The sequence below is a fragment of the Prunus mume genome, linkage group LG5 (assembly GCF_029339155.1).
Source record: "Prunus mume cultivar Tortuosa linkage group LG5, ASM2933915v1, whole genome shotgun sequence".
Lineage (NCBI taxonomy): Eukaryota > Viridiplantae > Streptophyta > Magnoliopsida > Rosales > Rosaceae > Prunus > Prunus mume.
In genome coordinates this window covers 659,261-686,291 of record NC_142702.1, presented here as the reverse complement: position 1 = coordinate 686,291, position 27,031 = coordinate 659,261, and the positions used below count along the sequence as shown (strand labels likewise).

The following is a 27,031-nucleotide window of genomic DNA, read 5'->3' as shown; positions in this document are numbered from 1 at the left end:
CGAATTGACACTCTCAACAAACTCCTGGCAGGAAAACAGGTGTATCAAGGGCCTACAACAAAAGAGTCAGGAACAAGAGTTTTGAAGAAGGGGAGATAGTCCGGAAAGCAGTTCTGCCCCTTGGAACACATGTGGCTGGTTATGGAAAATGGTCACCTACATGGGAAGGTCCTTTCATAATCAGCCAGATCCTTGGAATGGGGGCATATAGGTTGCAGGATAGGGATGGAGAAGTTCATACGGCCCCGATCAATGGCAAATGGTTAAAAAAGTTTTATCCAACCATGTGGGATTCACAGGCTGTACAAACAGACCCGGGGATAGACACAGGAGTTAACTAAAAATCTTTTGAAAGTTACCCTTGTTTACCTTAAGTCTATCCCTTTGTTGTATTCCTACTTCTGTTTTCCATTCGATCCATCAATAGAAATAAAATGAACTTTATTTAAAAATAAATAAACCATGGGGCCTTCCCCACGGCAAGCTGTTCAGAAAAGCGAAAAATAACGAAATTAAAATCCTAGTTTTCTAAGAGTCTCCTGCAGGTTAGTCTTCTTGGTAGAAAGTTCCTTTTGGAGCAGCACACCCTGATGAATTGAAGCTTCGCAATCTCGGGCGAGCCTAGAAGCTGCAACCATGTTCGCACAAGGAAAGTAGCCTTGGTCTTAGAACTCAATCCAGCCGAGCCTGTCTTGCACTTCCCGACGCTCTGCCAATTGCTTTTGAAGTTCTGCAATCTCTTTTCCAATTTATCCCAGCAGCTTTGGCTTCTTTATACCCCGCAACCATCTGGTCGATTCAGCTTTGCAAAATCAGCCAAGTTGGCTTCATGAGTGGCCTTGCGAACTCGAGGTTTGAAGGTAGGCTTCAGGTCTTCATAACGATCGTGAAGGTTGAGCACGTCCCTTGCCAAGACAAGACTCATCTCAAGAATGGGTCTTGGGGCCATGTTCTGTCTATGCAGCAGATCGGATCCTTCATCAACGATCAAAGGCCTCTCTATCCTCATCGGCTCCAATTCAAGAGATGCGGATCTTGATCTCTCCATTGCTTCTTCCACGCCACTGGACTTTGTCTTACCAACAGAGAGCTGAGTTTTTCCAACCTATCCATGGGCATCTAGGTCCATGGCTTCAAATTACCCGGCTCAAAAAGAAGCCGTGGCGATGAACCTGCAAGAGAATGAATAGGCATCTGCGAAGGAAGCATAAGGTCAAGAACAGGGCGAGACAAGAAGAAGAAGATAGAACGCAAAAAACACTCACTGCAACAATCGGAGGCTGCAAGGGGTGGTCCTCACCGCCAAAGTCCCAGCAGTTCTTTGTGCTTCCACACAGAAAGATTCGAGGGTCGAAGGGACCAAGGGACGAACGAAATGAGAAACGCATGAATAAGGACAGAACTCACCATAAACCCAGAACGGCAGCAGCCTCCTGCTACAATTTCGGAGTAGGAACCACTTGTTCGCCTCGATCCCGTGCTCCGATCCGGATTGTTCCACTTGGTCCTCACCGGAGCGGCAAGTGGAATGTTCGCCTCTGGATCATAAAAAGGGCCACCTCGAGTTGGTCAGCCGCCCTATATCTTCCTGCCGCAGAGCCAAGGCAATGCTCTCCGCTATCACCTCAAGAGAATTTCCTCCTACTGACGCACGGAAGTCGAATGTAATAGATCAAGGTGCAGCGGAACAAATGCTCCCGGATATAAATACAGACTCACCTCCTCCTCCACCGACTTGGCCTTCTCCAGGGCTCCTCTCCTACCTTTTCCAGCTCTTCCAGCTCCCTTTCTTGCTCCACACCAAAGCCTCTCTCAGATCATCATCCGTGCGGAAGTGGTGGTAAGGCGCCTGATTCCTCTCGGGCCACGTATTCTTCGCAATCTTCTTTCTAAGTCTTTTGACTTAGTAAGAGGAGGAGAGGGACCTCCAACGCAAATGCATGAATAAGTCTTAAAAATGAAGACAGAACAAGATTATGAAGAAATCAAAAAAGGGAGAAATCATCAAAGAATACAGGAGCCGCAGATGGCGGTTTCTTTTCTTTTTCTTGACGGGAGAAGTGGCCTCAACAGAGTGCTCACTGATCTCCCTTTTCTTCTTCTTCTTCTTCCTCCTCTCCATCCCGGAGGGCAACTCCAGATCTCCAAGAGAATGAGAATTGACTATGCACGAAGACAAAAGTCAAAGGTCAATCCAGTAGGGAGTAGCCAAAGACTGGACAAAAAACACAACTTACCAAACACCTCTCCGCTTTGGGCTGGTTGACTGCCTATATTCTTTGTCAGAGAAGGATCTGAGTACAGATAGAAAGGATTAGCATCATCACTAAAACACAGAATAGGCAACAACAGACAGAATAGAGAGATTACCTTCTATAATTTGCATGTTGATGTCTTTGGTGGTCTGCACCATGAATCTGTGAGTCTCGTCGTCTGAATGGACATTCCAATTGTCCCAGCCCTTAAAAAGGACTTGAAGTGCGGTGCTAGAAGCAGGCAGATCACGGAATCTGGCTTTCCACCAAGCATCAAACTCCACGAACTACAGGAGTTCAATTCCCGGAAGGATAAAGGGCATCCGTGACCTTTGTTAATCTTGTTCACGGCACACCGGCGTCTTTATGGACCTCCAAGTCATCTGCATCCTCCAAGAAGAACCCGATTGCAGCTTCAGATGACTTGAGGGGTATGAGCCGAGGACAGCCAAGCCGCCTTACGTAGTTGGGATGGTAGACTTAGCCCCAAATGATAATTTGGAGGCTTTCCCCCTCCATGAGGCGATCCTGGTAAGGTCACACTCGGGAACTTCTTCCAAATCGATTACGCGGATTCTTCTTCGGCTCTTTCTCAAGCGAGGCGATGTCCAGGTGAAACCAAGGATAGGTCCTCCTAATCACCATCCGCCATCGCTGCAACCTCTTGGTACAATGCCGAACATCATCGTATTCACCAATTGACCGCTTGGGGACTTGGCGGCGACAAGAACGGTTGAGCGTAACTCGGTTCTCGTGCGTAACTATGTCCGGATACCTTAACTCGGAAAATAGACCTGCAGCGGATCTGAATCATCCGAAGGCACCGAGCGCATGATTCACGGATACTCGAGTAGCGGTATGCGAGGTTCTTGAGCAGATGGGCGAGAGGTCCAAGGCCAACATCGGTGTGATTATGCGAGCTTCGCGGATATGTACTCGCGAGCAGAAGAACGACAAGGTAATAAACACATGTTCGCCAATACAGAGAAACAACATATGCTGATCTTTGTCCTTCTCGACTAAATTTTCTAAGATAGTTGGAGAAGGAGCAATTACTGGTTGATCAAGGTGGGAAATAGTGAATGGCTTGGCTAGCTTCTGCTGGTCCTTCTTCCTGTGATAATCACCAATGGCATCAACAGGTCTTCCGTGAGGCCTAAAACCAAAAATCTGGGCCATATCCAGCAGAGTGGGAGCCATGGGGCCTATACGGAAATCAAAAGTATTCTTGGCGAGTTCCGTAAGCACAAAGCACAAGCGATTCTCATCCTCGTTGATAGATTGCCCGGATAGGAGAATGGCGTCATAGATTCCAGCCGCTTCGGTGAGCCCCAAATCGAGGAAGAAGTCTGTCAATCCAATCAGCCCACTTGATTGGACTATTTCTCACCTCACTGGATGGGAACGAACGACTCAAATTCTTGCTGACCCAAGAATGAGAAGCCGTAAGAGCTCTCGAAACATAGCGGGCCTCGGCATCCTTCTTCATCAACTCCGCCATCTCGGGAGGAACGGGGCCAAACCAGTGAGGCCCCAGCACCAAGGTGTTTTCAAATAAATGGAGGACATTTTCATCCAGGTTTTTCTGGGCAAAAGGATGGAGCTTGCTCCTAACCTCTATCGCATGACTATCGATTCCAGCCCCAGTAACATAGTCTGGAAGAACTGGAACAGAGGAAGACTGAGCACGGGATTTGGGGAAGACATCTCTTGGAAAGTTATTTTTTCTAAAGGGGGGTTCACAGGAAGGGCAAGGCAGGATCAAGCAAAAGGAAGTTCTTCGAAAACACGAAAGGAATCAAGTTTGAAAATACTAGGTTTTCAGGTGAACAGAGTGGTTTTCAAAGACTTTTAAAGAAGCGAAAACGTGGGAAAGAGATGACGACGTGGAAGACAAAGCGTCAATCTGATAGTGACTAAGCTAATAAAGGGCTAGTAATCGAAGAACTGCGCCACACGAGCACTAGCTTAGTGGGGAAGCGTGGCAGACGTGGGATAAATGAAGGAATCTACCACGCGCCAATTTAATGGCCATGTCATTTAAGTCCGAAAACCGTTTCAAAACGATTCGACTTAAGGGGGCATTGTTTGGGCCACAAATTGGCATACCCAAAAAATTTAGGCCCAGTAATGAAGCTGCAAAAAATCAAAGAAAGATGGAAGCCCAAAAGCCAGAGGAGACCAGCCCAAAACTCATCAAATCTGGGCCTCACAGGCCCAATATAAAAGAAAGAAGAAAGCCCAGTAGGAACAATCCCACGTGACCTCTCTGAAAAAAGAAAAGTCAGCAATGGCAACTGTCACAGGAGAAGTAATTGAAGGGTTCATAATATCAAGATTGATTCTGGAAAAGCTAAAGATCAAATCCCTCTTACACATACATGATATATATATATATACATACTCAGAGATTTTTTCCCCTGTCTTTTCAGAAGGTAATTCTCCCAAGGAGATAAGCAAGTTACAATCTCAGGGAGGATAAGCAGGAAAGTAGGAAGCTGTCCAGAAAAGGAGTCAAACTAACCATCACCGGCAAAATATCACGAGGGGCAGTTGAAATTGGGAAAGAGATTAGGTTCCTTTTCAAGAAAATCAGGGAAAGTGATTGCCTATCTGTTGAGAGCCTATCTACCAAAAACTGAGGAAACCTTTTTCTTTCTTTTCTTTTCCATTTTTTTTAAAAAAGAAAATCTTTTTGAAAGGATTTGCCGCCCATTATTAAAAGAATTACCCTACTCCAGAAGACATCTCTTATAAATACAAGAAGGAGTGAACAGGGCAACACACAATGAATCTTACAACAAAATTTCATCATTCAACCAAACAAAGGTCCTACACAGGTAAACATTCACGTAAACAAGCTCAGAGTCGACCAACAAGTCCACTTGAATTTCAAGTGAAAAACCAGTCCCAGATCGAATGCCTGAATCCAGACTTAGGAAGCAAGTCATCCAAAACGAGATTTCTTTCGTTACAAATTTGGTTCAGCAAAAACCAACACAAGCAGAGTCTGAGCCTCCTCCAAGCATGGAAAACCCCAGCCAAATTCACGGAATAGCCTCTAGCTCACCAACGCCCTCAAGAACGACCATACGCCTTCGATCAAGAAACCGCAGATTCGCCTTACTTAAGCTTCGCAAAAGCTTGAGGTACATTAAAGCTCTGCCAGAATCAACCTTTGGCATCGATTTGTAGTTGAAAATCGGCAATCGAGTTGTCTACGATCCACCAACATTCCCAGTCCACCCATCACAGAGCCTCCCATCCAGCAAATGGAGATCTAGCCATCTCTTTATTTTTTTTGCATCGACTGTATTTTTGTAGTCTTGTAAAAGGTACTTCCGCCCAAAAACAGCTTAAATTTCATCAACTATTCTGGCCAGAACAACCTCTTTATACTGAGATAAATTGTTAAAGTCCTCACCAGTCTGAGGCAAGAAAAGAACTTACTTGGGAGATATTCCTCACCCAAATTCACAATCGCTTGTAAAAGGAAATCAGTAACTTGGGGCGCAAGTTATCCATTCCAGACTAAGTCTGCTAGATGCTCATTACTAGCAATGCACGCCAGACACCAAAGAAAGCTGACTTGTTGACCAGTCTATGGTTCTCAAGGCAGTGGGGAACTTTGCCCTTCCATCATAGGAGTAAACACAAAACGGGTGAACAATCACATAATTTTTTTTGGGTTTTTTTTTTCTTATTTATTCAAATACTATTGTCAATGATATTTCAACCAAACTTTATCTCTGTCTACTACAAACACATACACTTACACATAAAGAACAAAAAAGTTTATAGACACGTGTCAAATTTTAAAAAGGAAATGCTCGTTATATGTAAGGAACTAAGTATTTTCCTTTAATTTTATATATAGAAATCCTTTAAAACATTAAAGTCTAATTATTCTTCAAACTTAAGTTAAGTCCTATACTCAGCAAAATCATTTTAAAACTTTAAAAGAATATCAGATAAATTTTGGGGAAAAAAAAACCAACTCTATCAGTATGTTTTTTAAATAATAAAAAATAAAAAGCACCATTTTGACCTTTAAAAGTAAAAATAAAAATGAAAAAGCCCCATAATGCTTTGCGGACAAATAAAGTTGGAGCCTTTCACTGCATCAAGTGCTACTGTAGTAGTGCTGTGGCTTTGTTGGGTTTTTCCAATTTCTTTTCATCCAAACGCCCTCTCTCTCTCTCTCTCTCTCTCTCTCTCTCTCGGATCCTAGGCTTGTAGAGTGGAAAGAAGGCAAGTCTCTCAAGTCTTAAACATCGTTCGTTTAGTGTGATATTACTCGGTGTTATGGGCACTTTTTATTTTTATTTTTTGGGTTCTGATTTATGGGTTTTATTTGGAATTGTTGTCACTTTAGAATGAAGAACAAAAAGGAGGAGGAAGATGTTGTGTCTGGGACATTCACATGGGTCATCGACAACTTCTCCAAGCTCAAGACCGACAAACATTACTCTGACGTTTTCACCATCGGTGGCTTCAAATGGTACGTTTTATTTTATGTTGCCATTCCTAGAAGACCCATTTGTTCTTTTTTTTTTTTTTTTTTTGGGATCTGAGAAAAAACCCATCTTCAAAAATGGCATTTTGAAGCTCAAATCGTAAAAGGAAAGTTTTGATGTAGCTAATGCTTTCATTCAACCATGGCTGTTTAAGTAACAAGCTCAAGTTTCAAACTTGGCCCATAATTTCTGTTTTTGAGATTTTTACTGGGTTTGGTTGGTTTTTTATCAGGCGGATCCTTATACGTCCAAAGGGATCACACGACCCTGAATCTGATGTCGTAGACCAGTTGTCCACGTATTTGGGTGTTGCAGATGCTTCAACACTGACACCGGGGTGGGCTAGATATACACACTTTAGCTTCACCCTGGTTAATCAACTTGACAGCAGCAAGTCAAAAATAAAGCAGACACAGGGTATCTCTTTGCTCTTCATGTTCTCTGTTTTCTTGTCATTTATAATTTTTTGTTTTGTTTTTTTTAAATTTATGTAACTTTGTCATCAAACAATATTCTCTTGATCTTTGTTTTTACCTGATTAATTACCTGGTGATGGGCTCTGCATTCTTAACTATGGCTTTTGTGTTCCTTGATATTTTTCTTTGACAGGCATTGCGAAAGAGTTCAAAGAAGAAAGGAGGGAGTGGGGCTACAAATCATTCATGCCTCTTTGCGAGCTTTATGACTGCAGTGCAGGTTATCTGGTGAATGATATATGTATTATTGAAGCCAAGGTTGAGGTCTTTGTTAACATTGGAGAGCAAGGAAGTAATGTTTATGGAACTTTGGAGTCCACAAAGAAAGAACGTAAAGGGCAGGAATCTTCAAACATGACTTCTGTGCAAGCTGCAGACTCTTCACCAGCACCTAAGACACCATCTTTTGAACGGAAGCCTCCTTTCCTGGGTACACCTAGTTCTGAAAAAGTTTGCAATGAGCTGACCGGTGAGCTTATGGAATTTATGGGTTTAGGAAAAATAGAGAAAGCTTTTGTTCCACTGCTAGAGGAAGTTTGTTCGTTGCATCCTTCGTTGATCGAGTGTCTACATAAGAGAAATCGTAAAGTTAGTGAATGTGCATTCACAGCTTTGGGGGAACTCTTGCATTTTCTGAAGACTACAAGGGTGAAGGATATGACTGAGGACGCCTGCGTGCGCCTTCAAAGTTTATGGGAGGATGTTGAGATGTTCAGGTTTGACTTGGCGTGGCTGGAGCCTCATGTTCACTCTGCTTTGGATAAGAAGAAGTTCCTGGAAAGGGCAAGGAGAGTGAAAAGACTGAGAGAAGATGTGGATATTTTGGATAGTGAGAAGAAGAGGCGGAGTACTGCTCTAGCTGTTACAGAGGCAGATCTTGAGGTGGCAAAGAGAGACTTGGCTAAGGAGGAAGAGGGCTTTGTGGAGACAGATATGGATAGAGAGCTAGGTTACGGGATGCCTTCGCCTTAATATAGAATTTTATGTTAGATATGACTTGTAGGACAGGTAAATGAGATAGACATGGATAGTGAGCTAAGTTATGGGAACCGTTAGCCTTATTTAGAATTTCATCTTAGATATGAGTTGCAGGACAGATACGGGCAACACATATTTGAACTTGTATGACATAGGTTAGTTAGCCCCCATCAATTCCCTGGTATGATCGATTAGGCAGGATTGCGGAGTTAATGGGTACCATGCCTTTGTTCAAGTTATGGACTTGAATTTGCTTTTGTCAAAATCGCATAGTTTGTGACATATATAGTCTCCATCTATTGAGGGACATGTTGTGTGGTCCATTCAACGAGTTAAGAGCCGTCTACTTTTGAAGTTTTCATTAATAGGCCTTTCTTACAAAAAAAATAGATAATTTGTAAACCATTAAGGCATCTAGTTGGGTCCAACTGTTATCAAAATTATAGTTTTCTTTTTTCGTAAAATCCAAAAACAACCCTTTATAATATAAATAATATATAAAACAAATTGGAAAGTCTTTTAAGGTAAAGTAAAATTAAATAAACAAATAATAGGTAAATAAAAGTAATATAAATTAAGGTTATGGAAGCAAGCCTGGTATGGCGAAGCACGTCAAAGACTTTAAGACGTTGTCCTAAAGCTTTTGTAGCCTCCATACGTATATGCACAGATGGTCTACATGACTCCAGGAGACAGAACCCTAATTGTGATTGTCTTCTTTGCCAAACCACATCAGAAGGAAAAGCACATCAGTAAGGAGAAAGCAACCACATAGAGAACCACACCAAGGAATCAGTGATGGCGTCAAACACTGCCTCTCGTCACAACACCAAAATCGCGCCACGCGGGATCCAAAGCCAGACCCCAACCCATGCAAGGTGCTGGAGACGATAAAGCTGAAGAAGAGGGATGACGGAGAAGACTGGAAAGAAGCGAGACGACGCAAACCCTAGGTTTTTTGTACGGCTCTCCTCGCATTTGAGAGAGCGACCTTTGGTTATAATTTAATTATAAACAAGGCATGGAAATACAACATATTTTTGATTCATAGATAATGTACATAATAGGCTCTATGTGATGATAACGCTGCACGATTTTATGATATCCTTACTCCACAAAATTTTGTTAGTTTCTCTATATTTTAGAATATCAATTAAAGTCAATGAGGTGTTGCCCAGTTTAAAAGGGTATTGACTTGCAAACTGATGATATCAAGTTTGAACTCTTATGGGAAAACCTCATTCCCTTGTAGTTATTATAATTTAACCTTAGAAAAAAAAATCAAGTATTTTTTTTGTTCAAAAGAAAAAATCAATTAAAACCTTAGAATCACTTTAAAAATGAACTTATTATAATTTAACCTTATTGCCCAAAGCAAATTATGTCTTAACGCAAAAGTGTCAGCTTGTATTACAAGACCCATAACCAATAGGAAAACCCTTATGACAAACAATGCTAACATTTCCTTTAGAATCCCTTACGACAAAACTGGCAGCTGTTTGTCTATTATTCTTAACAAAACATTTTTTTTACTCCTTATTATAATTGAGGACACATATCATTGATATTATTAAAATACCAAAATTGCCCACAATATCTATTAATATTTTAAACAAAATTCAAGGTGCTACACAGAAAAAAGTTTTCTTTATCTTTTTTTCTATTTTTGATGGCATAGACAGAAAGTTAATTTCAAAGCTAAATTTGAGAGAGTTAAAATTCAGGTGAAAAATGAGGGAACTTCTAAAAATGTAATTTGGCCTAAACAGACCCCATGTGGCAAAGCACAGGACAGTTTTAAGTTAGACCCAGGAACAGAGGCAGAGACAGGAACTGCGGCAGTGCGCTCTCTCTCTCTCTCTCTCCCTGAAAGTCTCGAACGGAGAAATACCCAGTTATCAAAGGAACAGGCAAAGAGGTAAGAATGGTTTCTTGCTTCTGGTTTTCCTACCCAAATGTTCATGCATGTAGAAGCTGCTGCTTGATTTTGATTTTTCTAACTAATATTTCAACTTTGGCCAAAGACCGATTTGTTTACCATGTTTCTAGATCTGATTATATTTGGATTTCAGCTTGAGTTTTGCTTTCCTGTTCAAATTATGAATCTTTTCAGTGATGTGTAGCGTCGTTTGCAATCTTGTCTTGCAGAGAAAAATGTTTAGAGGGAGAAATTTTCTTTCTCTGAAAAAAACGAATTTGGGATTTAGATAACCATCAGAAGCATCCAGAAGTTGAAGAAAGAGAAATTAAGAACAGAAATAGTGGGTTTTGTTGGGTTTGTTGTGTTGCTTTGTAGACAAAAGGGTTTGTAATGGAAGGAGGGTCAAGCCACAATTTCGTTCCTCCTTCAGCTGGTTTTGATAAGTCAAGGGTTTTGGATGTTAAACCTCTGCGTAGTTTGATGCCTGTCTTTCCAGCTGCGTCTCAAGCCCCTCCCTTTCCATGCATGCCTCCCTTCGGCCAAACCCCTAATGGATATTCTCCATTTTACCCATTTCAACCACAAGGCTCTCAAACCTCGCCTAATCTCAATAGTCCTTCCCCAATGAGGACACCAACGGGTCCCATGCCTGCTCCAATTCGGTCATATAGAGCCCCCGCGCCATCTGGGGCACTGCCCCATGACTTTCCGGAGGAGTCTAATGGAGAAAGAGGGTCATCAATGGGTGGGGCAGAAGATGACGATGGGTATTTTGATGCTCATCTAGGTTCTAGTTCATCAAGAAAGAAGAGCACGAAGGCTAGTTCATCTCGAAAGAAGAAAAAGAAAAGTGGAGACGGCGATTCATTAACAAACAATGGGTCGGGAGTGAACTTTGTTTCGGTTATGAGTCCGTTTCAAGTTGAAGATGGTAATAGGGAGTTGGTTAACTATGTACTTATGAATTTTGATGCACTGCGGAGAAGGATCTGCCAAATTGAAGATGCCAAGGAATCTAAAAATGGGATTATTAAGCGTGCAGATTTGAAAGCTGGTAACATTTTGATGACCAAAAAGGTTCGAACGAACATGAGAAGGAGAATTGGGGTTGTGCCTGGAGTTGAGATTGGCGACGTTTTCTATTTCCGAATGGAAATGTGTGCAGTGGGATTGCATGCTCCGTCAATGGCTGGAATTGACTACATGACTGGGAAGGGTGATGCTGAAAAAGATCCAGTGGCCTTAAGCATTGTCTCTTCAGGAGGGTATGATGATGACACAGAGGACAGCAATGTCTTGATATATAGTGGCCAGGGTGGGAATAATAACAACAAAGACAAGCAGGTGGCTGATCAGAAGCTTGAAAGGGGTAATCTTGCTCTTGAGAGAAGCTTGAATCATGGCAATGAAGTACGAGTTATTCGGGGTGTGAGAGATGAGGTTAATTCAACAACAAAGGTCTATGTCTATGATGGCCTATATAAAGTCCATGAGTCATGGACAGAGAGGGGGAAATCTGGTTGCAATATATTCAAGTACAAGTTAGTGAGGGTGCCTGGGCAGCCTGGTGCTTTTGCAGTTTGGCAAACTATTCGTAAGTGGAAGGATGGTTTTTCGTCAAGGGCTGGACTTGTTCTTCAAGATCTCACTTCAGGGACTGAATCTATACCTGTTTCCCTTGTAAATGAGGTTGATAACGAGAAGGCGCTGGCTTCTTTCACTTATTTTCCTAAACTCAAATATTCTAAATCTTTCACTTTAATGCCGCCTTCTTTTGGCTGCAATTGCCATAATGCATGCCTCCCAGGTGATATGAATTGCTCTTGCATTCAGAAAAATGGAGGTTCTTTTCCTTATACTGGCAATGGGATCCTAGTCAGCCGAAAGCAATTGTTACATGAATGTGGTCCTACATGTCCTTGCTCTCCCAACTGCAAAAACCGAGTATCCCAAACTGGTGTAAAATTGCGCTTGGAAGTGTTTAAGACAAAGGATAGGGGCTGGGGCCTCCGGTCGTGGGATTCTATTAGGGCTGGCTCTTTTATTTGTGAGTATGCTGGTGAAGTTATTGATGAAGTGAAGTTAAAGCAGAAAGGGCATGCAGGTGAAGACGATGAATATATTTTTGATACAGGCCGTAATTATGACTCATTTAAGTGGAATTATGAACCAGGACTACTAGAAGAGGAGACTTCTAATGACATAAATGAGGATTACAACATCCCATATCGCCTAATCATAAGTGCCAAGAATGTTGGAAATGTATCACGGTTCATTAATCACAGTTGCTCACCAAATGTTTTTTGGCAACCGGTTCTATATGAACACAACAATCAGTCCTCTCTTCATATTGCTTTTTTTGCCATCAGACACATTCCACCTATGACAGAGTTGACATATGATTATGGCAATTCAAGCTCTAGTGAAGCTGACAATGACAATGGACCCCATCGGAAAAATAAATGCTTATGTGGATCATCAAAATGCCGGGGTTACTTTGGTTGATTGTGTAGGTTCTAAAACAGACAGCTATGGTGCCAAGAAACAGAGTCCTGGCTAGTAAGTTTGGAACGTCATCATGTTTAAATGTTTTGAACTTAGCGTAACTGTGACTTTGTTGTTGTTTATATTTCAATGTGGGGTCGATGGTTTAGGTTCCAGAAACAGGCAATCATGGTGCAGACAAACATGATCCTGGTTGAAAAGTTTGGAATCTCCCTCATGTTTATATGTTTTTGAACTTTTATGTTGTTTATCTTTCATTTTTAGTGAGACATGCTTGCATAGCTTACTTTTCCTTCTATGAAATTGCATAGTTTACTTTCCCTTATATGGGTTATTTTTCCTATATAAAATCTCTCTGCATGCAAACTCATGAAACCCAGCCATCTGGGATTGATGTGTTAGAAGGGCTTATTCTAAGGATTCAAGAAACATTTTGTTAGCAATCTTCTTAAATGCATAGGATACGGAAAGTAATTGTCCCAGACTTTTGGTACGTAAACTGTCGATAGAAATTCTAGTCCGGAGGCTTTTACTTGTTGAGCATCCTTGAACACTTAAAGAAACAGTGTTTTGCCATTCACTGTTTAAATGTTTAATAAATAATGGATCATTTTGAAAGATAGAAAGGGCATTAGAGGGAATTCCTATGTGGTGAAGAAGGTTTCCATAAAATAGCTTACGCGCGCCTTCAGAGAGAGGCTTGGTAAATATATATTACAAGGGTTTCTGGGGTTTGTACTGCAAGTAAAGTGTGAAAGGTGATGCCATAAATGGCAAAGAGTGGTTGGTTTTGAAGGAAACAAGTTGCCATACCAAATTGTTGAGACCAAAAGGTAAACACCCAAAATAAAGTACTGATTTGGAAACCTAATGTGAGGGTTTCACACTCATATAGATGGGGGATTGGGAGGAAGCATTCTCTAAAACCAGGAGTTGACATTATTTGAGAGGACACAAGGATTCAGGGCAGCCCAAAACCAGGTTTTGGGCTCATATTTTTCGGTAATTTTTCTTTTCTAAAATTTGGATTGAGAAAGAGTCCGCGTGGTGCGCCTCTTCCCTTTGGTATGATGTGATACGTTTTTCTTTAATTTAAAAAATTAAGAAGGTAAAGAAAAGGGTCACTGGGCGGGAGGTGAAGGCAGAAGATTGCCCACCCGGTAAGGTACTTTACTTGCTTACTTTAAAGAGTAAGGAAGGGAGGAACCTATGAGGAATTGGTCCTTTGCCCCTTTGCTCCTAAAGAGTAAGGAAGCGAGGAACCTATGAGGAAAAACCATTATAGGTGCTTCAAATTGCTCATTTGCTCAGTTGGTGTATATATTACCTTATTTCCATTTTTAACGTTAAGTAAACGGACAAAGACATTTACCTAAGTTTACAATGTAAATAAGGAAAAACCCCCATTTGGATTCAAATAAAAATATTAGAAAATCAAATTCCTAACAAATCAAAATCTGAAAAATCGGTTTTAGTGCAAAAAATAATTTATGCTAAAAATGATGGCTCATTAAGTCAATAAATCCCATAAAACCAAGTTTTTTTTATTTGATGTGTAAGGAATAAAAGCCGCCAAAAATTATTATTCCGAAAAGCCATTTTTCATACTTAGTCTCAATATTTTTACATAAAACAATTTTTCATGTATGATATAAATGCATGAAGGGACCTAAGGTCAATCTAGGTAAAAACCTTAGATGTTCAATCCAGAAAGAGTTTTAGCCTTTCAAAATTGCACCTCCGCTAAAACATTCCTAGGTCCGCCAATGCACGTATCATTATGGGTAATTTAAATATGTAACTACATTCTTGTTCATAACTCTGATGTAAGATTGAGGATAGATTGAGACCTAACTGGTGGGCGGTTAGAGAAGGAAGAGGAGTTGCCAGCGGAAGACGGGATGTGGGTGGTCCGTGGGGTATGGTGGTGGCTGGCTGTTTTTTTTTTTTTCCTTTTCTATTTTTTTCTTTTTAATTATTATATTGAAATAGGGGTAAAAAAGAAGAAAGTTTGAAGGGGTACCTTCAATATATTAGGGTTGACTGTAATTCATTTGGACTTTTAAGTTATAATTCACCAAGTGACAAGGCCTGTCACATGGGGGAGCGGATTCGCTGTCCCCAAATTGGATGTCCCCCTATGTCCCTCCCTTAGTTTGTTGACACATGTCAACTAATTTAACAGAGATCTAACTCTGTTAACCTTTTTATTTGCCAAAAAAACCTCAAAATACGCAAGCATATGTGTACTGTACCAATGTCTTCTTCACCCTCACTCAAACTTACATTGGGATTTAGGGTTTCGAATTTCATCCTTGGTGATGTATCAGATGTTGGAGACGAGGAGTAATACGACGTTGGAGTTGCGAAGGGGAGAAGAGTAGGTGGACTCTCTAAGGGGATGACGACTGAGTCTTCTAACGAGCTCGAGTAGAAATGGTCAACTTGGCAGCCCAACTCGGTTGCTTCTTAAGTGACCATAATTAGCGGCCTCTTTGTTAAGAGTTATCTAGTTATGTTTAATTAAGTTTTAATTAAATAAAGCTGACTTGGTAAGGTTGTGCACCACCGTTAGAAGTGTTCCGTTGCTTTCGTTTAGTTCCACAAAATCTGCACAAGTTGAGTTAGTGTTTAACGTGTAGCCTAGATCAATTCTATTTAAGTTGTAATCATGTTTCATTCAGTAATGAGTATTTTCAATTTTTAAGTTCAATAGCTTCAAGCTTTCAGATTTTTTTGAGTTCCAACATCTGGTATCAGAGCTCCTTTACTGGGGCCTAATCAAAACACAAAGCATCAGTCTTACTCTTGCAACAGCATGATCAAATGGTGTTTGAATGCAATGGTTTTGTGCAACCAGCAATCCCTCGCTTCAATGGTCATTATGACCATTGGAGCATGTCGATGGAAAACTTCTTGAGGTCCAAGGAATACTGGGATCTTATAGAGAATGAGATGAGTGAACTAGCAGAAGGAGAAACACTAATTGATGCACAAGTCAAGGTGTTGGTAGATAAAAAGTTCAATGAATTATATTGTCTGCTCAATTGAAGAGTCCATGGATGTTGAATGTATGTCCATTGATGAACTTCAGAGTTCTTTGTTAGTTCATGAACAAAAGCACAACCGTGCCAATGAGGTGGAGGAGCTCAAAACCTATACCCATGCTGAATCCTCAAGCAATAGAGGAAGAGAAAGAGAAAGAGGTGGAAGAGGTCGTGGAAATAGAGATGGTAGCAATCCATCTCATTCCTCCAAGAGAGATAATGACTCTCTAGGAAAAGGAAGGGGGCAGTATGACAAGTCTAAGATTGAATGCTACAGATGTGGCAACCTTGGTCATTACAAGAGTGAGTGCTACACGAAGTTGCCAAAGGAGAAAGGAGAAAAATCCAATCTTGTGTTAAAAAAAAAGTAGGAAGAGACACTTTTAATGGCCTTCCAAGCATTGGAGGAGCTTGATCAATAAACATGGTACATAGACACAGGTTGAAGTAATCACATGAGTAGGTGCAAGTCCTCTTTTGTAAATCTTTATGAAAGTTTTCATTCAATAGTGAGCTTTGGGGACAAATCAACCGTAGATGTCATGGGAAAGGGAGACATTCAAATCAGGACTAAAAATGACTTCATTGAAATCATCTCATATGTTTTTTATATGAATGATTTGAAAAAAAAAATCTCTTTGTTCACTCGTTTTGTGTTCGCTCCTGTGATAGAATGGTAAAGTTCCTCATTGCCTTGAAAACCATTGAGTGGTCAACAAGTCAACTTTCTTTAGTATGCGAGCATGCCACTGCTAGCAATGAGAAATCCTAGCAGGCTTCTTTAAAATAGATAACTTGCGCCCCAAGTTACTGATTTCTAAACAAGCGATTGTGAATATGGGTGAGGAATATCTCCCAAGTAAGTTCTTTTCCTGCCTCAGACTGGTGAGGACTTCACAATTTATCTCAGTGCAAGATTGGTAGTTCTGTCCAAAATAAATGATAATAGAGTGGACTGTTTTTTGGCAGAACTACCTTTTACAAAACTAGAAAGGGAAAAATCAACTTTAGAAAGACAAAAAGATGGCTGAAATTCCATTTCTGCCTGGATAGAAGCTTCGATCCATGTTGGACTGGGTATGTTTGTCTTTGCCGATTGAATCAAACAACTTCAATCGCTTAGTTTCAAAATCGATACCAAAGTTCACTTGTTGGCTTTAATCTACTACAAGCCTTGGGAGGCTTTTGAACGGCGAACTGCGTCCTTTTGATCTGAAGAGGCGAAGTGGTTGAATTTGAGGACTTACTGAGCTGGAACTGCATTGTAGTACCTGTTCTGCTTGATCAGGGCTCTCCATAAATTTGTTGAGGTTTTCATATTTGTGAAAACTCAAACTCTGCTTGTCTTGGCTTTTGCTGAACCAAATTTGTAACGAGAGAAGTCTCGTTTTGAATGACTTATTTCTCTAAGTTTGAACTCGGAAGTTTTGATCTATAGCTGGCTTCTTTTGTGGCTCAAATGAGCTTTTGGTTGCTCCAATTTGTTTTGAAGGTTCTCAGTGATCAAGTGATCATTTTGAGTTTTTGCCTTTAGTTGATTTTTGATTGTTTGATTGATTGTTGAATTGAGTGTCCTCTGCTCTGTTCACTCTCTCCTATATTTATAAGAAATGTTTTGGAGTAGGGTTTCTTTCTTTTAATAATGGGCGGCAAAATTCTCAAAAGATCTTTCATTTTTAAATGCAAAGAAAAAGAGGGCTGGTATTTATGACGCCATCCTTCTGTTCAAGTAGTCTATTAATAGAGATGAAATTCTTTTGGCTGCCGCCCTTTGCTTTTGGAATTCTGGTAGCAACACATTTGATTTTCGTGTGGGCCCCATGGCTCCAACCTTGCTGGACATGGCCCAGATCTTTGGATTCAGACCTCATGGTCACCCTGTGGATACAGTGAGTGATTACCATAGGAAGAAGAACCAGGAGAAGGATATGGATATGGATCAGTACTGCTCCTGCAACAATCAACCAGAATTGCTCCTTCTCCAACTACCTTAGGAAGTTCAGTGTTGAGAAGGATATGGATCAATAGCATATTCTATTCCTCATGTACTGGCTGAACAGATTTGTATTTCCCAATCGTTCTTCAGCAGTTCTGCTTGAGTACATACATTTGGCGGAGGCTCTGCACAACCACACCGATGTGGGGCTTGGACCCACTGCTCGCCCATTTATTCAAGAATCTGCATACGGCCACGCCGAGAATCCTCTGAATCTATCGCTCCTTGTGCATTCGGATGATCCGATCCGCCGCAGTGTATTTCCACGAGTTGAGGTTTCGGACATAGTTCGCCTAAAGAGCAAGTTCGCTCTTCCCTTGATATCGCAGGTGCCCAAGCGGTCCATTGAAGAGTATCCGATGTTCTTCGAGCACGCACTAAGAGATCTGCAGCTCTGGCGGTGCAACTCGAAGGACTTATCCTTGGTTTCAGCATGGATACTGGTTGTTTGAGAAGGAACCAGAGGAAGAAGCGGTCGAAATTGATTTGAAGAAATTTCGAGTGTAACCTCGCCAGAGACCTGCCCTATAGCGGTGGAAAGCCTCCAAAATTATAATTTGGGGCGAAGTCTATCATCCCAACTGTGCGACAGTTTGGCTGCCCTCAACTCATTCCGCTCAAATCTTATAGAAGCTGCAATCGGGCCACTTCCTGGAGAAATTCAGATGACTTGGAAGTGCACAAGGACGCCAGGTGCACAATAAACAAGATCAACAATAGTACAGATGCCCTTTATCCATCATGGGAGCCTAATTCCTACAGTTCTGCCGAGTTTGATGCTTGGTGGAAAGCCGGTTTGTGCTCGCCTTCGAAGACTACACTCAAGGTGCTTTTTGATGGCTGGGATTCCTGGGTTGTTCACGTAGGAGAGGAGACTCAATAATTTATGGTGCAGACCATAAAAGGCATTAATGCTCAAGTTATAGAAGGTAAATTCTTGATTCTGCCTTTTTTTTTGCCTATTCTGCCTTTGTGATGATTCCTAATGTTTTGTTATGTCCGCAATAGATCCTTCTCTGATGAAAAACATAGGTGGACATCTGTCCGACCGAGAAGTGATTGGTAAGCCTTCATCATTATGTTCCTTCCATTTTCTTCTGCTGGATTGGTTCTCGACGCTTTGTCTCTTGTTTAGTCACTTCATCATTGCTGCTGGAGATCTGGAGCTTCCCTATGGAGCGGGAGAAGATGAAATTCTGCAAAACAACCAACTGTTGAGGCCATTCCTTCGCTGAAGGAAAAACAAAGAAATTGCTTTTGTTCAGACAGTCTTGCTCGCTTGAAGCCTTTGGTAAGTTTTTTTTTAGAGTTCCGATCTTTCTTGATCCTGTTCTGCCCTACCTTTGTTTAGTTTTATACGTTCTAATCATTTATTGCCTGTTCTTTGCAGCTGAAAGTTCTCCTCCACCTACTAAGTCAAAAAGACTTAGAAAGAGGACTGTGGTGGAATATGTGGCCATGGAGGAACCTACAGTAGCTCCCACCAACACTTCTGGGACAGATGAAGAGCTGAGAGAGGCCTTCGAAGCAGTGGAGAAGGAGAAAGAGCTGGAAGAAGAAGGACCTCAAGAAAAGGAAAAAGAAGTGGAAGAGGAGGTGAGTATTGTTTCCTGACTGTACTAGCAATTTTTGTCTTTTTATTTCTTATGTTTCTAATTTCTGCCTATTTGCAGGAGGAAATCCTGCTGAAGTGATTGCAGATAGCATCACCTTGGCGCAGAAACAATGGAGGGCCCAAGGGCGAGCCGACTAGTTGAGTTGGCTCTTTTGAGGATGCAGAGGCAGAGCACTCCACTGATGTTCGCACTGAGGAACAAAGCGGAGCATCTGTATCGAGCTCGTGGAGCAGCGAGAACTTCTGTTGCGACCTCGGAACCTAAAGTGGAGCTAACTGCTGTTGATCCCGGACTTGTGGTAATTTTCTGTTTTAATTTCATCTTTATCTGTTTTTTTCAATTCTGTCCTGTCCTTGTTTCTCTAATCATTAGTCTTTCCAGGTAGAAGTGCCTAGAACTACTTGGGTTTTGGCTGTGATGACCAGTCCTTTCAAACCTCCCATTGTGGCTGTGAGTATTTTTGTGCCCTCCCTTCTTTTCCTGTTCTGACTTTATCTGAAAATTGACTTGAATTTGTTTTGCAGATGCCTATCCATTCTTTCCCGGGTTCATCTACTACGGCTTCTTTTTCTAATCCGGAATTGGCAGAGTTTGAAGCCATGGATCTAGATGCCCAGCTGGACAAACAGGAGAAGCTCAGCTCCACTCCTAGCAAGGCAAAATCCAAGGCAGTGGAGGAGCCCATGGAGAGGCTGAAGATCTGGCAATCCACTGAGTTGGAGCTGGATGAGGATAGGGAAGTTGTTGACCAATTGATGAAGGATCTGGACCTTCTGCACAGACATAACATGGCTCCCAAACCTCTACTTGAGATGAGCCTTGGTTTGGCCAGCGATGTGCTCAACCTTCATGATCGTTATGAGGATCTCAAGCCTACCTTCAAAACCTCTGAGTTCTGCAAAGCCACTCATGAAGCCAACTTGGCTGATTATGCGAAACAGAAGGCAGAACTAGACCAGATGGTTGCAAGGTATAGGGAAGCCAATGCCACTACAGACAAGCTAGAGAAGCAGATTGAGGAGCTTCAAAAGCAATTGGCAGAATGCAGGGAGGTGCAGAATAAACTTGGGGCTAGACTAAGTTCCAAGACCAAGGCTACCTTCCTTGTGCAGAGCATGGTCTCAGCTTCCAAACCAGCTTTGGAGATTGCAGAAGCTTCAATCCACCAGGGGGTGTTGCTTCAAAAGGAACTTCTGACCAAGAAGAATAGTTTGCAAGAAACCCTTAGAAAATTAGGGTTTTAGATTTTAAATTTAGACTTTGTAATAAACAATTAGCCATAAAAATGGCTATATTTAAATAAAAGTTATTTATTTCTGTGGAATTTTGGTTTTTTCTTGACAAAGAGAAAACAGAAATAGTAACAAACGTACTTAACATATTACAAAAAAAGTAAATTTTGAGCAAAACTTTTTAAACAACAGTTTCATTTTGCTGCCTTTCTATTCTAGGATCTGTTTGCACAGCCTGTGAATCCCACATGGTTGGATAGAATTTCTTCAACTACTTGCCATTAATGGGTGCAGTATGAACATCTCCATTTCTTCAACCACTTGCCATTAATCTGTATGCCCCCATTCCAAGGATTTGCTTAATTATGAAAGGACCTTCCCATGTAGGTGACTACTTTCCATAACTAGCTATATGTAGGTGACTACTTTCCATAACTAGCTTAAAGACCCTTTATTAGAGCCAAATGGTTACACATCTCCCAACAATCTCTCCTTCATCACAAAGCTGCGAAAAATGTGTCATTGAGAAACATCAAATGGTAATAAGAAATACTTTATATCTTTTATTGATGATTTTAGTAGAAAGACATGGGTGTATTTCTTGCACGAAAAATCAGAAGCCTTCCATGCATTCAAGAGTTTCAAGGCTCTTGTTGCAAACGAAACTGAGAAGAAGATTAAAACTCTTAGAACTAACAAAGGAGGAGAGTTTTGTTCTAATGAGTTTGAAGCATATTGTGAAGCAAATGACATAAGAAGACATTTGATTGATTCATACACACCACAACAAAATGGTGTGTGTGAAAGGAAGAATAGAACCATTCTCAACATGGTTTGAAGTTTGATAGCTACAGGAAGGGTTCCAAAAAAATTCTAGCTAGAAGCAGTGTTGTGGTCAATTCACATTTTAAACCGAAGTCCAATGATTGTAGTGCAGAACATGACACCACAAGAAGCATGAATGGGAAGAAGCCTTTAGTTGATCATTTCAAGATGTTTAGGTGCATTGTATATGCACATGTACGTGATCAAAGAAGAAAGAAACTCAATGACAAAAGAGAGAAGTGTGTATTTCTCGGTGTAAGTGAAACTCCAAAGGCTTACAAGTTATTCAATCTGGTGACAAAAAAGGTTGTAATAAGCAGAGACGTGGTGTTTGAAGAAGAAACCATGTGGAATTGGACTGATGGCAACTCAATTCAAAATCCAATACTAGATAATGATGCATCAGATTGTGACATAGAGGAAGTTCCTGATATTCAAGATCAACAATCACTCCAACCTGTGGCTCAACCTCATCAACAATTAGAAGAAGAAAGTGGTTATAATTTGAGGGATGAAAATACGAAAAAAAAAAGCCAACGTGGATGATGGATCATGATGTAAGTAATTCAAGTTCTGATGATGATAATGCTCATTTTGCATTGTTTGTAGACAGTGATCCAATTACATATGATGAGGTCATTAAAGAAAAGAAATGGAGGAAAGTAATGGACAATGAAATAAAGTCCACCGAGAAGAATCACACTTGGGAGCTAATTGACTTGCCCAAGGGACAAAAAACCATTGGTGTTAAATGGGTTTTCAGGACAAAGATGAATGAAAAAGGAGACATCGATAAGCACAAAGCTCGTTTGGTGGCAAAGAGTTATAAGCAGAAGCATGGCATTGATTACAAGGAAGTGTTTGCACCAGTTGCAAGGCAAGATACAATCAGGTTGGTGATTTCACTAGCAACACAAAATTCATGGTCAATCTTTCAGTTAGATGTGAAGTTAGCATTCTTGCATGGTGTTTTGCAAGAGGAAGTGTATAGTGACTAGCAATCTAGTTATGAGAAGAAAGGGAAGGAAGAAGAAGGTGTATCGATTGAAGAAAGCACTCCATGGACTAAAAAAAGCACCAAGAGCTTGGTACAGTCGCATAGATGCTCACTTTGCCAAGCTGGGATTTCAAAAATGTCCTTTGGAGCACACTTTTTAAGTCAAGACAGAAAAAGGAGGTAAATTGCTCATTGTCTGTTTGTATCTTGATGACTTGATATTCACTAGTAATGATATTAAGATGTTTGCTGAGTTTAAGAAGTCAATGATGGAGAAGTTTGAAATGACTGATATGGGATTAATGCATTATTTTCTTGGATTTGAAGTCATTCAAACTACTAATGGTAATTTTATTTATTTATCAGAGGAAGTATGCACAGGGCATTCTTGGAACATCAATTGAGTATGGTTTAAAGTTGTGTAGGTCGACAACACTTTCTTTAAGCAAATAATTGGTAGTCTCATGTATTTAACCTCCACGAGACCTGATATCATGTATGCAGTGAGTTTGATTAGTCGATACATGGAAAACCATCTGAGATGCACTTTGATGTAGCTAGAAGAATGCTCAAATATGTGAAGGGGAGAGTTGATTATGGCGTGTTTTATAAAAAGGCCGATGGTGCTAGTTTTGTTGGTTATACAGATAGTGATTGTGCAGGTGATATAGATGATCGTAAGAGCACATCAGGTCATGTATTTATGCTAAATTCTGGTGCAATATTGTGGTCCTCTAAGAAACAGCAGATAGTGACACTTTCCACAACTAAAGCTGAATTTGTGGCAGCAGCTTCAAGCTCTTGTCAAGTTGTGTGGCTTAGAAAGATGTTAGAAGTACTTGGTGATGAGCAAAAGGGTCCAACAATCATCTATTATGATAACATGTCAACCATCAAGCTGTCAAGAAATCCAGTTATGCATGAGAGGAGTAAACATATTGATGTTAGCTTTCATTTTCTGAGAGATCTGTGCAAGAATGGAAAGAATGAATTGCAATATTGTAAGAGTGGAGAAAATGTTGCAGATATTATGACAAAGCCACTGAAGCAACTTGTGTTAGAGAAGTTGAGGAACATGCTTAGAGTTTGCTCATTTCAAAGTATTGATCAAGGAGAAACTGCAGATGAAGAAGACTATGTGGTGGTCAACAAATCCTAAATTGTTTTCAGTAGAATCCGTTGAAGGGAGAATGTTAAGAGTTATTTAGTTATGTTTAATTAAGTTTTAATTAAATAAAGCTGACTTGGTAACTCAGAGTCCATGTCAAGTAGGATTCCTAGTTTTTTGGAGTCCTAGTTGAGGTTGTGCACCACAATTAGAAGTGTTCCATTGCTTTCATTTAGTTCCACAAAATCTGCACAAGTTGAGTTAGTGTTTAACGTGCAGCCTAGATCAATTCTAATTAAGTTTTAATCTTGTTTCATTCAGGAATGAGTATTTTCCAGTTTTTTATTTCAATAGCTTCAAGCTTTCAATTATTTTTGAGTTCCAACATCCAACCATCCTTTTCCGCAACTCTCTCTCGATGGTGGATTTGATGACTAAGTTGGAAATCATGGTGGAGAAATTGGGTCGCCACCCATCTTCGAGCTTGGTGAGAAGCCGAATTTGCGACATACTTGGACGGAGTGGCACTCAAAGGTCTGACCCGAAGAGATGAGGACCAAGAAATGGAGATCTTCCACCTGTGATTGCCATTACCCATACCCAAAGAGGAAGCTGTGGAGATGTGAGTTTGTGCAACGATGATGGAGAAGACACGAGCGTATTTTCGTTTTTTTATATATTATTTTTAATTGAAAAATGAAAAAGTTAATTGTTAAGTTAGCTGACATGTGTCAACAAACTAGTAGGGGGACATGAGGGAACACTCAATTTTGGGGACAGCAGATCCGCTCCCCTCACATGGCGCCATCGCCACACAATAATATTTTGACATAAACAACTTATCATAGCAATGAGGGAAACGGGAAAAAAAATTAGAACACAACAGTGACTCAATCTATGGAAATTATAAGAAGCAATAAATATGGGAGCATGTTAAATAATTACCCAAAGGGTGCTATTAAACAAACCCTAAAATTAATTGAATACACCCTATTACCAAACTATTTATTGAATTATTAATTTACCATAATATATATTGTTAGTTGAGTCTCTAATTCTCTAGTGGGGAATGCAACAAGATCGACACATGTTGGTTACAAAAGTTACATTTTAAGAAATATTTTTCATTTTTTGGGCTAGAGGAAGAAAGTGACTTGGGCTCTAGCCCTGGTTATGCGTTTATCAACTACAATAACTCTGCTTTACTATAATTGCATTTATATTTATTCACAAGAAGCATGGTCAAGCTAAACACATATATATATATATATATAATTTTTTTATTTTTTTTTAATGAAGCTAAGCACATGTTTAAGTTGTGTTTAATTGTGGGCTTAGGAAAATAGTGCTGCTAAACTAACCCTAAAATTAACCAAGTACACCCTACTATCAAACTACTTATTGAATTACTAATTTACCCTAATATAAAATGACCAAAAATGATATATTGAATTGTGAAATAAATATAAATTTAATAAGTACACTCGACTAATGACCATATTCAACCCTAATCAAAGGAACATTCTTGCTCATCACTTTAACCCAATGCATGTACCCTCACCACCCTTCTTAAAAATTGACATTCCTCTTCTCCTGGCCTTTTGGACTCGTTTATGGATGGGCATAAGATATATATAGGTGACCACGAGGTTCCATCTTCTGCCCCAGAAGTTTTGCAGAGAAGTGGAGAGGTATGCCTCGTTGAAATGGGATTTGAGATCTAAACCCAAATGGCTCCAAGCGAGGGTTGCTACAATGATTAGTTGGATTTCTCTATATAAATACAAACAATGAAGGACTAAGATGAGCTTTGGGTGGATGCGCTGACTGTAACTAAGGACACCAATTACAATAGCCAAAAGGAAGCCATACATGATCTAGGGGCAAATTGTGTCCTTCGCCATTTGTATGGGGTTCTGGTGGAGGTGGGTTGATTTCAATTTCAGGATTTTGAGATTTTGGAGGTGGGTTTTCTCTATTTATATGGGATTTGGAGGAGGATGGGTTGGTTTGGAGGGCAACAAGTTCAATCCACAAATTAAGAAATAAATAAAGAAAATCATAAGGATTTACAAGATTCAAACTTTGAATTGCAGGAGATAGCAAATTTATTCCAACAATAGCTTACGAAATTAAAGATTTTGATGCAACCCCAAAATTTGAATAGAGGGCACGAATTCATGTAAAAAGAGAAACCTAGATTTGTATTAGGGTGTTGTGTGATAGTGTATTAGGGTGTACGAAGGGTATTTTTGGTAGTTAAATAGGGTGTACTTAGTTAATTTTACATTTTGATTTAAATATTAAGGTGTACTTAGATCATAGGGTGTACTAAGTAATTTTAGGATTCGTTTAGCAGCACTCTTAGGATAATCATCCTAATTAGTATTACCAAGAAGCTTCATTCAAGTGCTGTTGATTGATAGAAACCCTTCAACCTTAATCCAATGCCAAAGAATCAGAACTATTAGGCCCTGTTTGGTGAGCTAGACTGGATGAGATATTTCCAATTAAAATGGACATGGATCCAAACCATTTTTTGATGGACATAAATGTATCTCAGATTAGATATGGCCTTCGGATCCATGTCCCAAATAACTGGGTTTATGAAACCCAACCCCAGATGTGGGTTTACAGTGAAACCTCTGCCGCCATCTCTCTCCTTCCCATCCATCTCGTTGCCTTCTATATTCTCCTATTTTATATTCTCTATTCTCTCTCTCTCTCTCTCTCTCTTCTGTCCAATCTCGTTGGTCTCTCTCTCTCCTTCTACCCATCGCTGGAGTCATCGCCTCTGTAGTATGCTCTCTCTTGCAGGGCATCGCCGGAGCAGTCTAAAATTTGAAGAAATCTCAGTTGTCTATCATGTTGACTAACCTGGTACCTATGTATAAATCCACTTCCAAAACAAAATCAAACAAAGCCCAATAGCCGCAGGAATTAGAGAAAACAAATATGAAGAACGAAAACAACTAGCAATAGATTATATTTTCTTTTCTTTTCTGTTTTTCAAAACTTTATATGAGTTTAATTTTCTATATTTTTTTAAATCTTTATATGAGTTTGATTTTCTTTTAATTTTTATTTTTTAAAGTTTGATTTTTGGGTGATGTTATGAGTTGTCTTCTTGATTTGTTTAGGATTTTGCATATGATTCCAAGGTTTTTCTTCAATCTGAGGGAAAAAAGTTAGAATTTTGAATTGTTAATAAAAAATAAAATAAAAATCTGATTTATTAAAAAAATAATAATTCAAGTCTGTTGTTTGGTGCAAAAATAAACTGGATTGGACTCAAAGCGTAGCGAGTGCAAGCCAGACCAATCTAGCGCTTCGAAGTCCATCTTAACCAATTCAAGCCAGCCCACCAAACTAGGCCTTATTTCTTATTGAAACTGGATTTACAATGACATGCCCTAGAATGAGCATAAGCCCACTAATATAATCGCTTTCCAGTTAAGCAAATAACAGCTGTTAACTAACAAAACAAATTGCCAGCTAACTAACCAATTGCCTAACAAAACCTTGCCAGCTCAGCTAACATACAAAAAGACCATATTA

At 40.1% G+C, this 27,031-nt stretch overlaps 3 protein-coding genes across 4 annotated transcripts; all 3 read left to right on the top strand.

Moving 5' to 3' along the window:
- The first annotated feature begins 6,354 nt into the window (after window positions 1-6,354).
- On the top strand, window positions 6,355-8,580 carry LOC103343460 (MATH domain and coiled-coil domain-containing protein At3g58370-like). Of its 2 annotated transcripts, XM_016797061.2 has the most exons (4): window positions 6,355-6,506; window positions 6,631-6,756; window positions 7,005-7,189; window positions 7,382-8,580. In XM_016797061.2, exons 2-4 carry the CDS (start codon window positions 6,632-6,634, stop codon window positions 8,218-8,220), a joined length of 1,149 nt encoding a protein of 382 aa, XP_016652547.1. In that variant the 5' UTR covers window positions 6,355-6,506; window position 6,631; the 3' UTR covers window positions 8,221-8,580. The 2 variants fall into 2 exon arrangements, with proteins under 2 accessions (XP_016652547.1, XP_088909782.1); XM_089053656.1 differs by lacking the exon at window positions 6,355-6,506 and having other exon boundaries at window positions 6,599-6,756.
- Window positions 8,581-10,000: 1,420 nt separating this feature from the next.
- On the top strand, window positions 10,001-12,977 carry LOC103343462 (histone-lysine N-methyltransferase, H3 lysine-9 specific SUVH1-like). The gene is made up of 2 exons (XM_008247112.2): window positions 10,001-10,144; window positions 10,375-12,977. Exon 2 carries the CDS (start codon window positions 10,538-10,540, stop codon window positions 12,650-12,652), a length of 2,115 nt encoding a protein of 704 aa, XP_008245334.2. The 5' UTR covers window positions 10,001-10,144; window positions 10,375-10,537; the 3' UTR covers window positions 12,653-12,977.
- Window positions 12,978-19,835: 6,858 nt separating this feature from the next.
- LOC148916560 (uncharacterized) lies at window positions 19,836-20,555 on the top strand. Its single transcript, XM_089053704.1, has one exon. The coding sequence runs from the start codon at window positions 19,836-19,838 to the stop codon at window positions 20,553-20,555; it is 720 nt and encodes a 239-aa protein (XP_088909830.1).
- The last annotated feature ends 6,476 nt before the right edge of the window (window positions 20,556-27,031 follow it).

Bases quoted from the DNA above. Each gene is read 5' to 3' on its own strand.
- LOC148916560 (XM_089053704.1), top strand. From the start codon at position 19,836: ATGCCTATCCATTCTTTCCCGGGTTCATCTACTACGGCTTCTTTTTCT.
- LOC103343460 (XM_089053656.1), top strand. From the start codon at position 6,599: ATGGGTTTTATTTGGAATTGTTGTCACTTTAGAATGAAGAACAAAAAG. The intron at 6,757-7,004 runs GTACGTTTTATT...GTTTTTTATCAG, and splicing joins ACCATCGGTGGCTTCAAATG to GCGGATCCTTATACGTCCAA. The intron at 7,190-7,381 runs GTATCTCTTTGC...TTTCTTTGACAG, and splicing joins AAAAATAAAGCAGACACAGG to GCATTGCGAAAGAGTTCAAA.
- LOC103343462 (XM_008247112.2), top strand. From the start codon at position 10,538: ATGGAAGGAGGGTCAAGCCACAATTTCGTTCCTCCTTCAGCTGGTTTT.